This window comes from Pseudorasbora parva, chromosome 3 (genome assembly GCF_024679245.1).
Source record: "Pseudorasbora parva isolate DD20220531a chromosome 3, ASM2467924v1, whole genome shotgun sequence".
NCBI lineage: Eukaryota > Metazoa > Chordata > Actinopteri > Cypriniformes > Gobionidae > Pseudorasbora > Pseudorasbora parva.
This window is the reverse complement of record NC_090174.1, coordinates 46,245,857-46,257,303: the sequence shown is the minus strand read 5'-3', so window position 1 is coordinate 46,257,303 and position 11,447 is coordinate 46,245,857. Positions and strand designations below refer to the sequence as shown.

General features: G+C 37.2%; 1 protein-coding gene across 2 annotated transcripts; it reads right to left on the bottom strand.

Annotated features, from left to right (window-relative positions):
• Window positions 1-3,618: 3,618 nt before the first annotated feature.
• zgc:113208 (uncharacterized protein LOC550591 homolog) lies at window positions 3,619-10,360 on the bottom strand. 2 transcript variants are annotated; one of them, XM_067439179.1, is made up of 6 exons: window positions 10,063-10,360; window positions 8,880-9,020; window positions 8,697-8,795; window positions 5,723-5,793; window positions 4,964-5,094; window positions 3,619-4,395 (listed from the first exon to the last, which is right to left on the bottom strand). In XM_067439179.1, the coding sequence occupies exons 1-6, from the start codon at window positions 10,196-10,198 to the stop codon at window positions 4,161-4,163; spliced, it is 813 nt and encodes a 270-aa protein (XP_067295280.1). In that variant the 5' UTR covers window positions 10,199-10,360; the 3' UTR covers window positions 3,619-4,160. The 2 variants fall into 2 exon arrangements, with proteins under 2 accessions (XP_067295280.1, XP_067295281.1); XM_067439180.1 differs by lacking the exon at window positions 10,063-10,360 and adding an exon at window positions 9,325-9,743.
• Between the last annotated feature and the right edge of the window lie 1,087 nt (window positions 10,361-11,447).

Genomic DNA, 11,447 nt, shown 5'->3' with positions numbered 1-11,447 from the left:
TGATAAATGCTGAAAAAAAGGATCGAAACCTGCTGGCGCCGACCAGTGTTGAGGAAGCGCAATCAACAAAACCAAGGTTACATTGGTCCAAATAAAAATTGTGGACCAATGTACACATTTTATATTGACTAAGATGTTAACTGACAGTAATCAAGTAAAAAAAAAATCTGTATAATGCCTGTGTTGTCAATTTAGGAAGCAATTCTAAAGTCTGAACCAGACTTAAATGCAAATATGACCTGGTCAGGCTCGGGCGTTTTTTTATTTTTTATTTTTTTATACTTGTTGTGAGCTGTTATTGCATCTATAATTTTCTGTATATATTTTTGCATGAATATATATATATATATATATATATATATATATATATATATATATATATATATATATATATATATATATATATATATTTTTTTTTTTTTTTTTTTTTTTTTTTTTTTTTACAGTCTATGGGTTTCACAGACAGGGCTTTAGCATCACACCTTTAGCATTAGGGCATTAAAAAAGGTTTTATAAACGTGCATTAGAAGAAAAAAAACATTACGGGTGTGCATCTTGGGGGGAAAAATGGCATTGACATATGATACACTCCTGAACAAAATCTTAAGACCAGGGGATCCATTGCAAGTTTTTACACATTTCGCACTTGTGGATCATAACTGGGTTGTAAGTGCTGCTTCAAAATGCCAAAAGAAGAAACAGGAGCAAGAGACAAAAAATAGAGAGTAGGCAATTTATTGAAAACTGCATTTAAACTCAAACAGGCCGTTCATCAGCTGATCAAAAGTTTAAGACCATAGCCATAAAAAGGGTCAAATCTGCACAAAACTATGACTTTCATGTCATTGTCCTTCAAGCAGTCATACTGTCAAGATCTCCTGATAGCAAAGGCAAAAAGGCTTTCTCTCTTTGAACGTGGTAGGATTGTTGAGCCTGTTTCTTCTTTTGGCATTTTGAAGCAGCACTTACAACCCGGTTATGATCCACAAGTGCGAAATGTGTAAAACTTGCAATGCATCCCCTGGTCTTAAGATTTTGTTCAGGAGTGTATTTTAAGTTAATGTTGCTTTCAGTTAAAACAGCTCAAGCGTGCATTTTAGTCATGCTCTGTTTAAACCTGGTCTGTGAAACTTTGGGATAATTTTATTTACGCCATTACAACAATCTTAAATGTATGGAAACAAATTAGACATATTTTATACAGGCATGTGAAGTTTATTCTTCAAAGATCTTAAACTTCCTCTGATTTTTAGATATATACATTAATGAAATTTTATCTAATATAATAGAAGGTCGAATCAACTGATATAAAAAAAAAAAAAAAAACAGAACAAGTCAACAAATCAAGTTCACTTAGTTACAGTGGGGCAAAAAATTATTTAGTCAGCCACCTGACCAATTGTGCAAGTTCTCCCACTTAAAAAGATGAGAAAGGCCTGTAATTTTCATTACAGCTTCACTTAATCTATGAGAGACAGGATAAAAACAGAAAATAATATTGTCTGATTTTTAAAGAATTTATTTGCCAATAATGGTGGAAATTAATAATTTGGTCAATAACAAAAGTTAATCTCAACACTTTTCAATACTATATATATATATATATATATATGATATATATGATATATATATTTCAGTACTATATATATATATATATATATATATATATATATATATATATACATACATACATATGTTGCTATATACTATATATATGTTATATACCCTTTGTTGGCAATGACACAGGTTAAACGCTGTCTTTAAGTCGCCACAAGGTTTTTACACACTGTTGCTGGTAGTTTGGTTCATTCATACATGCAGATCTCCTCTAGAGCAGTGATGTTTTGGGGCTGTCGCTGGGCAACACAGATTTTCAACTCCCTACGAAGATTTTCTATGGGGTTGAGATCTAGGCCCAGGTGGTGTGTTTGGGATCACTGTCATGCTGAAAGACCCAGCCACGTTTTATCTTCAATGTCCTTGCTGATGGAAGGAGGTTTTTACTCAAAATCTCAAGATAAATGGCCCCATTTTTTCTTTTCTTTGCACGGATCAGTCATCCTGGTTCCTTTGCAGAAAAACAGTCCTAAAGCATAATGTGTCCCCCCCATGCTTCATAGGAGGTATGGTGCAACTCAGTATTCTTTCTCTTCCAAATATGTTATATTTTGGTTTTATCTGACCATATGACATTTCCCAAATCCTCTTTTGGATCATCCAAATGCTCTCTAGCAAACTTTAGACAGGCCCGGTTATGTACTGTATTATAGCTCCCGTTCTTCGCGATTCCATCTTTCAAACTTTAGTTAGTGTGTAATGTTGCTGTTAGAGCATAAATAATACCTGTAAAATTAGAAAGCTCAAAGTTCAATGCCAAGCGAAATATTTTATTTAACAGAAGTTCCCTTTCAAAGCCTACAGCGAAGGGCCGGTTTGGACTACAGCAGGAAGTGCAGGGATGTAATGACATCACTAGGACAGTTTGTTGACTAACCCTCCGCCTACAAGAACACGCAAAATAGGGGCCGTGGTCTTGTTGCTCTCCAACGTGGAGAAGAGCACGCATTCAGTGCTTGCATCTCCCCGTTATGGTAACAGGCGGGACCTTTTCGGGCAGTGCGCTAAGCTGCTGTCCAATCACAACACAAGAAGCGCTGGCCCTATCAGAACTCGTTACGTATTTCTGAAGGAGGGACTTTATAGAACAAGGAAATCATCAGGCCGTTTTTAGGACTATGAAAACAGCGGTGTACAGATAAGTAAATTGTGTGAAAAATACTGTTTTTTTTACACGTGAAACACGAACTCATGTTATATTGCACACTGTAAACATAATCAAAGCTTCGAAAACACACAAAGAACGGGACCTTTAAGCAGGGGGACATGTCTGGCACTGCAGGATTTGAGTCCCTGGTGGCGTAGTGTGTTACTGATGGTAGCATTTGTTACTTTGGTCCCAGCTCTCTGCTGGTCATTCACTAGGTCCCACATGTGGTTCTGGAATTTTTGCTCACTGTTCTTGTGATCATTTTGACCACACGGGGGGAGATCTTGTGTGGAGCTCTAGATCGAGGGAGATTATCAGTGGCCTTGTATGTCTTCTGTTTTCTAATAATTGCTCCCAGTTGGCTTCTTCACACCAAACTGCTTAGCTATTGCAGATTTAGTTTTCCCAGCCGGGTGCAGGTATACAATTTTTTTTATGTGTCCTTTGACAGTTCTTTGGTCTTGGCCATAGTGGAGTTTGGTAATGAGTTCAAACAGGTGCAATGTAATTTTCTATTTTTTTCTCATTCTGTCTATCATAGTTGAAGTGTACCTATGATGAAAAATACAGAAAAATACTCTCTCATCTTTTTTTAAGTGGGAGAACTTGGACAATTGGTGGCTGACTATATACTTTTTTGCCCCACTGTATATTAGTGATATTGTGATACAGCTAACTAATATGATTTCCATCTATATCAACTAATATCCAATATATCAATACATATATGATGGGGACATAAACATGTACTGCATAACAGAAAAGATGCCCACATAAACTTAAGACATGCCCATTTCTGCAGCCATAACTGTGTAAAGTGTAGTGAGACAGCAAAAAAAGAAAATAGCAGATACAAAAAAGGATCCTTTAATAAACTGCATTCACACATGACTGGTAAGACATAAGTTTGTATGACACTGACAGAGTGTCATGTCAAGAAACATCACATAAGCATGTTTAGCTCATATTAAATAAAAACATAGAAAACCAAATTACTGTCACAATAAAATCATTGTAAGAATGGCCAGATCATATCGCAGATCCATTCTTCAAATTCCTCCAGGGCACGGTTCTGTAAAACTCCACACAAATTTCACAGCAAAAAAAGGATTAATGTCGCCTTTTACTTTGGATCCAAATTTGGAAGAGACCATTTAGAATTATAATCTTTCTATTTACTAATATCGCTTACAGAATACATGTCCATTGGGAACCAATTAAAGCAGTTATATTCCCAATGGTCTTCTGAGCTAAACAAGTCCCTCAGCCAGACAAAACATTAAAAAAAATGTAATCTGATTTGTCAGTTTATGACCCTTGCAACAAGGCCAGCAAAATCTACCCCATTCTGCACTGTTAAATCAGATGAGACCAATTTTGAAGTCTGTTAATTTTATTTGGGTTTGACCCTCTTTGCTCCTTCCTTATAGTCCTCCAGGGTGAGTTTGTAACCCCAGTGCTGTAGAGTTTGTCTGACCACCGGGGAAACACCGGAGTTGTCATAAGCACAACCGGACCGGACCACTTTTGTAATGAGATTTTGCCGCCACCGACCTTTGACTCCTGCACATTTGGCCCAGCGACTGATCTGTCGTGCATCATCCATCGTTCGTCTGCCCTGGTAAAATCTACTGGGAAGACAGAACATGAATGTGTAAAAGATTTTTTTTAAAACAACAACAAAAATATTATAATATTTCCTATGCAGAGCAAAGGTGAGGGGAACTGCTCAAGTAAAGAGTATATTTTAGGACAACTTAGCTTTTAGGGCTGTCACCCCTTTAATTGTCACAACATGCATGTATTGGGATTTAAATTTTATATTTCTATTTTTTATATATTTTAACATTTTCAACATCATTCAGCAGGAAACTCCAGTCCTCAGCGTCACATGATCATTCAGAAATCATTCTAATAAGCTGATTTGGTGCTCAAGAAGAAACATATCCGAAACATTATCATTATGGAAAACAGCTTAATATTTTTGTGGAAACCATGGCATTTTATTCATTCTGTAATTAAAAAAATTAATTAACAAAATCATTAAATTTAAATTTAATTGAATTTTTGTGCTACTTTACTCTCACTTTCGATCATTTTAATGTTTCCTTGCTGAATAAACGTATTCATTTATTTGCTAAACAAATTATTCTGACCACAAACTTTTGGACAGTATTGCGTTGCAGGAGCTCTTGCCTGCAGTACCACTGGAACCAGCCGTATGGATCCTGGGGTATGATCCACCCACTGCTTTCCCACATCTCAAGACTGCCTCCACATTTTACATTATAGGTGTTCACGTCTTCCCTATACGTGGATGAAGCCACCTGAAATAATCCAAGATAAAAACATTAAAAATAGAACTAAATTAGTCTTAAATTCAAACAGTGTAAAACCTGCTTAGATATCCACAAAAGTTTTAATTATATCTCAAATACATGCATTCAATAGCAGCTCCATGTTAGAGATGAATACGCTGTCTCTGAAAACCACTAGCTTGTAGCATTCCAGCTTTTGTCAACTACAGTTGTCAACCATGTGTTAATCGAACTGTTATCAACTTATTCATTCATTTTTATCAAGTGCAAATAAGGTCTTGTGGCTAAATAAAATTTTACGGTGTTCCCTTTTGCATGAGAATATTGTCTCATGTGCTCATAGCCCAGAGCTTCAAACTAAGTGGATGAAACCACTCAAATGGCCAGTTTTCTAACATAAAATACTGCATAAAACAACATCAGACAAGGACCACATAAAAATAACAGCAGATCAGTAAAAATTATATTAATAATGGTTATAGAAAGAAGTACTAATAACAGTCCATGATCTGACCTCAAAGAGCTGTACTGTGATCTTATCTGCTACAGACACTCATAATAAAATGTTTGTTTAAAGTTTTTTTTTTTTTAATGTCAAAAGCGCTAACTATTTAAATGCCATCATGAAGAATAACACCTGTTTAGAGATGTTTAGTCCATCCAACCAGTCTTCGGGAAGCTCCTGCCAAACATCTTTGTAATGTTGCTCTTATTAAAAGAAAAAAAAAACACCTGGCATTTACAACAATTGCAACACATTTGAGTACATAAACCAACCTTGCTGCCTCCCAAAGGACATGAAGTGGCCTTGCTCTCAGAAATGTGAAAAAAAACAAAAAAACTTTTTTTTGTGTCCCTTGCTCAAGTCTGAATCAAGTCACTTACTTCAAGTCAAGTACTTGTAACAAACTTTTTAAGAGGAAAGTACACAGTAAATAATTAGATCTTTTTCTGATCTGGCCTCTGTCCATTTGAAAATTGATTTCTTCAAATTGGTAAAAATGTTTGCCTTTTTTCCAAGTCAATACTCAGGCTATGATCGAATTGTCAGTCAACATACGATTATTGGTGTATCTGCTTGGAATCTAAACTAAATTACTGACTATCCACACTGTTTATCGCAACTGTCCAGATCTGATTTGCGTGTCCTGTGGCGCCGTTTCATTTTCCTGAAAATCTGTATTGATTCCTATTGCAATGACATTATGTTGATAGGCATATGCCAAAAACAACAACAACATGGAGAGGTTTGCATGTTGGCTTATTTACCACATGACAATATATGTAGCTGCCGTGAGAAATGTAGAAGGCTGGTATGCGCAGCTTTATTCCATGCCCTTTGCAACAACACAGTTGTCTGCAGCATGCTTCCTATAATAAGGTCTGTCGTGTTTACATTTTACATAGTGTGAGACAGTGACATAAACCACCCGAAATCCGATCAAAGGAGTCAGACTGAAACTGTAGAAATTTGAATTGGATTTCAAACCACAAAAAAATGTAGCTCAAAACGGATTTGTAGAAATCGCATTTCATGTGATTTTTTTTTCTTGCCATTCACACTTGCTTAAAGGGGTACTTCAGCGCTGGGAAGATGAATCTGTATTTAAACTGGGTCATCAATGCAGTAGAAATGTGAAATTATTTTTGAATTTGGTGCCTTCTAGACTGAGAAAAGACCGAAAATGTATTTTTGTCCCATGGGGATTAAAGACTACAATTCCCAGAATGCTTCGCTGCCCTGTGAGGCCATTCCCAACGCCACCAACTTTATTAATGTGACTGAGTTAGAGAAGACACTACATTAAAAACTGAACGTGTCTGTTCAATATAAAGATTGAGTCTCCGCGCGAGTATCACAGCACTGAGCACTAACTGCAGGAGTGATGAGAGCTGAGGTAATCGCGACTACACTCGCGGCATACATTCACAACGCAAGTTCAGTCTGGCGCGTTTCAGTTCATGCCTTTGCAAGCTTAACTTTCATAGAAATGAATTTGAGAAGTTAAAAGACTTACATTGCTCACCATAGCTCTGTTTAAATGATCCTGTAGCTGCAACCTAAACTCTCTCTGCAAGCTGAGTGTTATCTCCCATCCCCCATGCGCGGATTCAAAACATGCGGAAATGGCTCCCTCTGCTGGCTGTAGTCTTTAGCCTCTGGGTAAACATTCCTCCTATGATGCAAAAATCGTCAATTTGCATCATAGGAGGAATTTTTCCAGAAATAAAATGCATAAATCTCTCGTCTCAGGGAGATATGAGGGGGGAAAGCACAATAATTTGAATATACCCCAGGGTTTCTACTGATACAAAGCCATATGCTAATCGCTGAAGTAACCCTTTAATACGATCAGATTCCAATTGGATACACACAAAAGTGGGATTTGCACTGACAGTCTGAAGTAAATGCACCTTTGGAAGCATTTACAGCCTTACAGGTCTCTATCAGCTTTGCACATCTGGCCACTGCTATCTACTATCTGGAGAATACTATGGAAGTCAATAGGGCCTATTAGGGCCAATAGGGTTGGTTCTGTTCACCAGAAGAAATACTTTCATACTGGTTTGGAAAAACTTGAGGGCGAGTAAATGATGAAAGAATTTTCATTTTTGGATGAACTGTCCCTTAAAGGGTTAGTTCACCCAAAAATGAAATTGATGTCATTAATGACTCACCCTAATGTCGTTCCACACCCGTAAGACCTCCGTTCATCTTCGGAACACAGTTTAAGATATTTTATATTTATCAGAGAGCGAAAGCATATATTTATGTTTGAGAGCGTATGTAAGTGTATTCACACTATACTGTCCATGTCCAGAAAGGGAATAAAAACATCATCAAAGTAGTCCATATGTGGCATCAGTTAGTTAGTTAGAATCTCTTGAAGCATCGAGAGATACATTTTGGTCTAAAAATAACAAAAACTATGACTTTATTCAGCATTGTCTTCTCTTCCGCGTTTGTTTTCAAACCATGAATCAGAGGATTGATTCATGATTTGGATCGTGTGTCAAACTGCCAAACTGCTGAAATCACGTGACATTGGCGATCCGAATCATGAATCAATCCGCTGATTCATGACTGTTTAAATCTTTATTTGAGGTTTGAAAACAAACGCAGAAGAGAAGACAATGCTGAATAAAGTCGTAGTTTTTGCTATTTTTGGACCAAAATGTATTTTCAATGCTTCAAGAGATTCTAATTAACTAACTGATGCCACATATGGACTACTTTGATGATGTTTTTATTCCCTTTCTGGACATGGACAGTATAATGTGCATACACTTAGATACGCTGTCGGACCAAATATAAAATATCTTAAACTGTGTTCCAAAAGTGTGGAACAACATTAGGGTGAGTCATTAATGACATCAATTTCATTTATGGGTGAACTAACCCTTTAAGCGGTTTTACAATGACGAATTGGAAAAAAGTTATTTTGGCATCTACCTTCATAGTCGCCTCACCCTTCATAGTGTGTTGTGTGTCTCACCCTTTACTGTGAGTTAACAGTAAAATATCATTCAAAAGGGATAATTATGTTTTATAGGCACTGTACATGTTTTGAAATTCAAATAAACAAACTTAATTTCATTGTGAGACGTACTTGTGATGCTGGAGTAGATGGGCCTGAAATAGGTACCCCCAAAACTGCCTGCCTGTAAAACCTCTTTGGGAGTCATGTTAGGTGTGAACTCTAGATGGTCTGCAACAACAGAGAAATTAAAAGATAGTGAGTGAATGAATAAATTACAAAACTATATATACTACAAAACATTCTTAACTTCACCTTTAAACACAAGTTGTCCTTTCTCATTCCTCTTAATTTCAGAAGTATATTTGCCAGCATCTGAGTTGTTTTTCTTATCATCCTTGCCCTTGCCAGAGAGCTTTACTTCAGTTTTTGTAGCGTCAGCTTTACCATCGGGAACTAAAGATCAGAGAAAAACACATCACAAAACAGTCTCTTAACACTGAACAATGTTGCCGACCTAAAAAGACTTGCTCTCTGAAATGGCAATGTAAAAATATGCAAAAGCAATTCACTGCGTCTGTAGTAAATCCTGACAGTATTTGTTTTAACGCCAAAAGAGGGTTTGTGCTGGCGCAGGCCGTTAGTAAATCTGGCCCTATCGGTTTTCAGGTAGAAGAAAATGAATGTCAGAGTTATAATAGAGACCTTTCTACAGACTCTGAAAAAAAACAGGATAAAAATTGCCAGAGTCTCTGATTACCTGTGTGAATATGCCATAGGCCTGCTGCAGACCTGAACAGATCATTGTCATTGTCCATAATGTAAGATGCCTAAGACAGGAAGGACAGCTGATTGTCCTTGCAGCACCAAACCACATCTAACCATATGGTCCCAATCTGTGTGTGAGAACTTGCGGATGCTTTGGTGGAAGAGCAGGGTAGCATCTCACAGCAAGAGCTAGCAAATATTCCTCAGGCCATGAAGATGAGATGCACTGTAGCAGCTGGTGGCCACACCGCATACTGACTGCTACTTTTGATACTGAGCCCCGCTCCGTTCAGACTCATTATTCCATTTCTGTTCATCCACGGTTTGTTAAATCTGTTCCGTATCAGTTGTTGAAACTTTTTATGTTCATACAAAGATTTACATATAATAAGACATTTTGACAGTGAGACAGAAACAGTTGAAAGAGGATGTTTTTTTTCCCACTGAGTGTATTGTATAAACATACAAAGTTATACCAATAGCTTAATAGATCCCTGTTGATAATGTAAGGCAAATGTGTTTCATTAAACTGGAAGATGTGAAAGCGTAGGCTAGTTAAAACAGTTTCACCAACGCTAGATAGATAGATAGATAGATAGATAGATAGATAGATAGATAGATAGATAGATAGATAGATAGATAGATAGATAGATAGATAGATAGATAGATAGATAGATAGATAGATAGATAGATAGATAGATAGATAGATAGATAGATAGATAGATAGTACCGCGTGATTTCTGGACTTCGCTGCTTTTCCCCTCATTTTTGTCTTTTATTTTCTGTCTCTTCTTCGCAGGCGTCTTTGAATCAACCGAACCTGTTTTTCTTTTAACCTTCTTGTCTCTTTCATCCTCGTCACTCATACTTGAATGCCTTGTGTAGCAAGCAGATTGGTTTGATGAGAAATGGATTCTATAGAAATAAGGACACTTTGCTTAGAAAATGAGCCGGGACTTAACTAATAACCCAACCACATAAACAGTTCCATAACGACCGCCGATTCCGCGTTTATGCAACACACTGTAGTGCGCATGCGCACACACAGGACCGACATGCAGTCTGCATAATTTAAAAATAGTTATGTGAAGCGAGTATGCGTCTATGTCTTAATTCATTTGAATCGTATTTGGTCTTTCAGAAGGAGTAACTTACAAACGACACATGAGTCCCCAAGGGATGTCAGTCCGTAACTTATAGTTTGGAAATCTGTTATTTAATTGTTTTATTTCAGCCATGCAACAGGAGGGCATTCCAGAATTTTTTTAATTTATTTCAGCCATGCAACAGGAGGGTATTCCAGAACCCAGCTTACTCGGGATATGCTGTTTCCAAAAACGCGCCCATGAGTAAATTTAGACAACTTGCCTTGGAGTAGCCTATCCCGGTTAGGTTAAACACACAAGACATTCTCAACAGAGCGACGAATCGATCATTCACCATGGAAACAGACGCTAATTTGGTGGTTGTGTAATCATTTTTTTAAACTTTTAGTTTAAAGGAGCACTAGGTAACTTTTCAACCTTCATAATATATTTTTTAAGACTCTTTGATGATATATCGACTTACAATAGGTTGAATGAAACGTCTGCCATAGCCTGATTGGGGTCTATATCGTTTTAATCGTACTTTTAAACTTCGGGTTTCGGGTAGTAACCCGAGAACAAAATTAAAGAACTACAAAATTCTACTGCTTTACGGCAAATAGGCCTACGTCACTTCCACCAACACTTCCTTAAATTCGGACGTGCGAGCCCAACTTTGTTCGTCGGATAATATAGTCATGTCCGAAGCAGCAGAGACAAATAAGAAAGAAATGGTTTTGTTGGAGGAAAGCAATAAGAGGAAACGAAAAAGTGATGGGATTAAAGGCAGGACGAGGATCAACATGTGACCAGCGTTTGCTCGTCGGCGTGAGCTGAAGGAGGCGTGCCCGACCGATGCGGTCATGGTGAGCTACCACTCAAACATTGAACTGAAGTATCATATAGATTCTGTAAAACGCTAACCAATAGACTACTATAATGACGCTGGCTTGTAAACGTGAGCATCGTGATTATTTGGCGTTTGAAAAAAATAAAACCCATGAAATTATATTCATATGACATGCTGAAA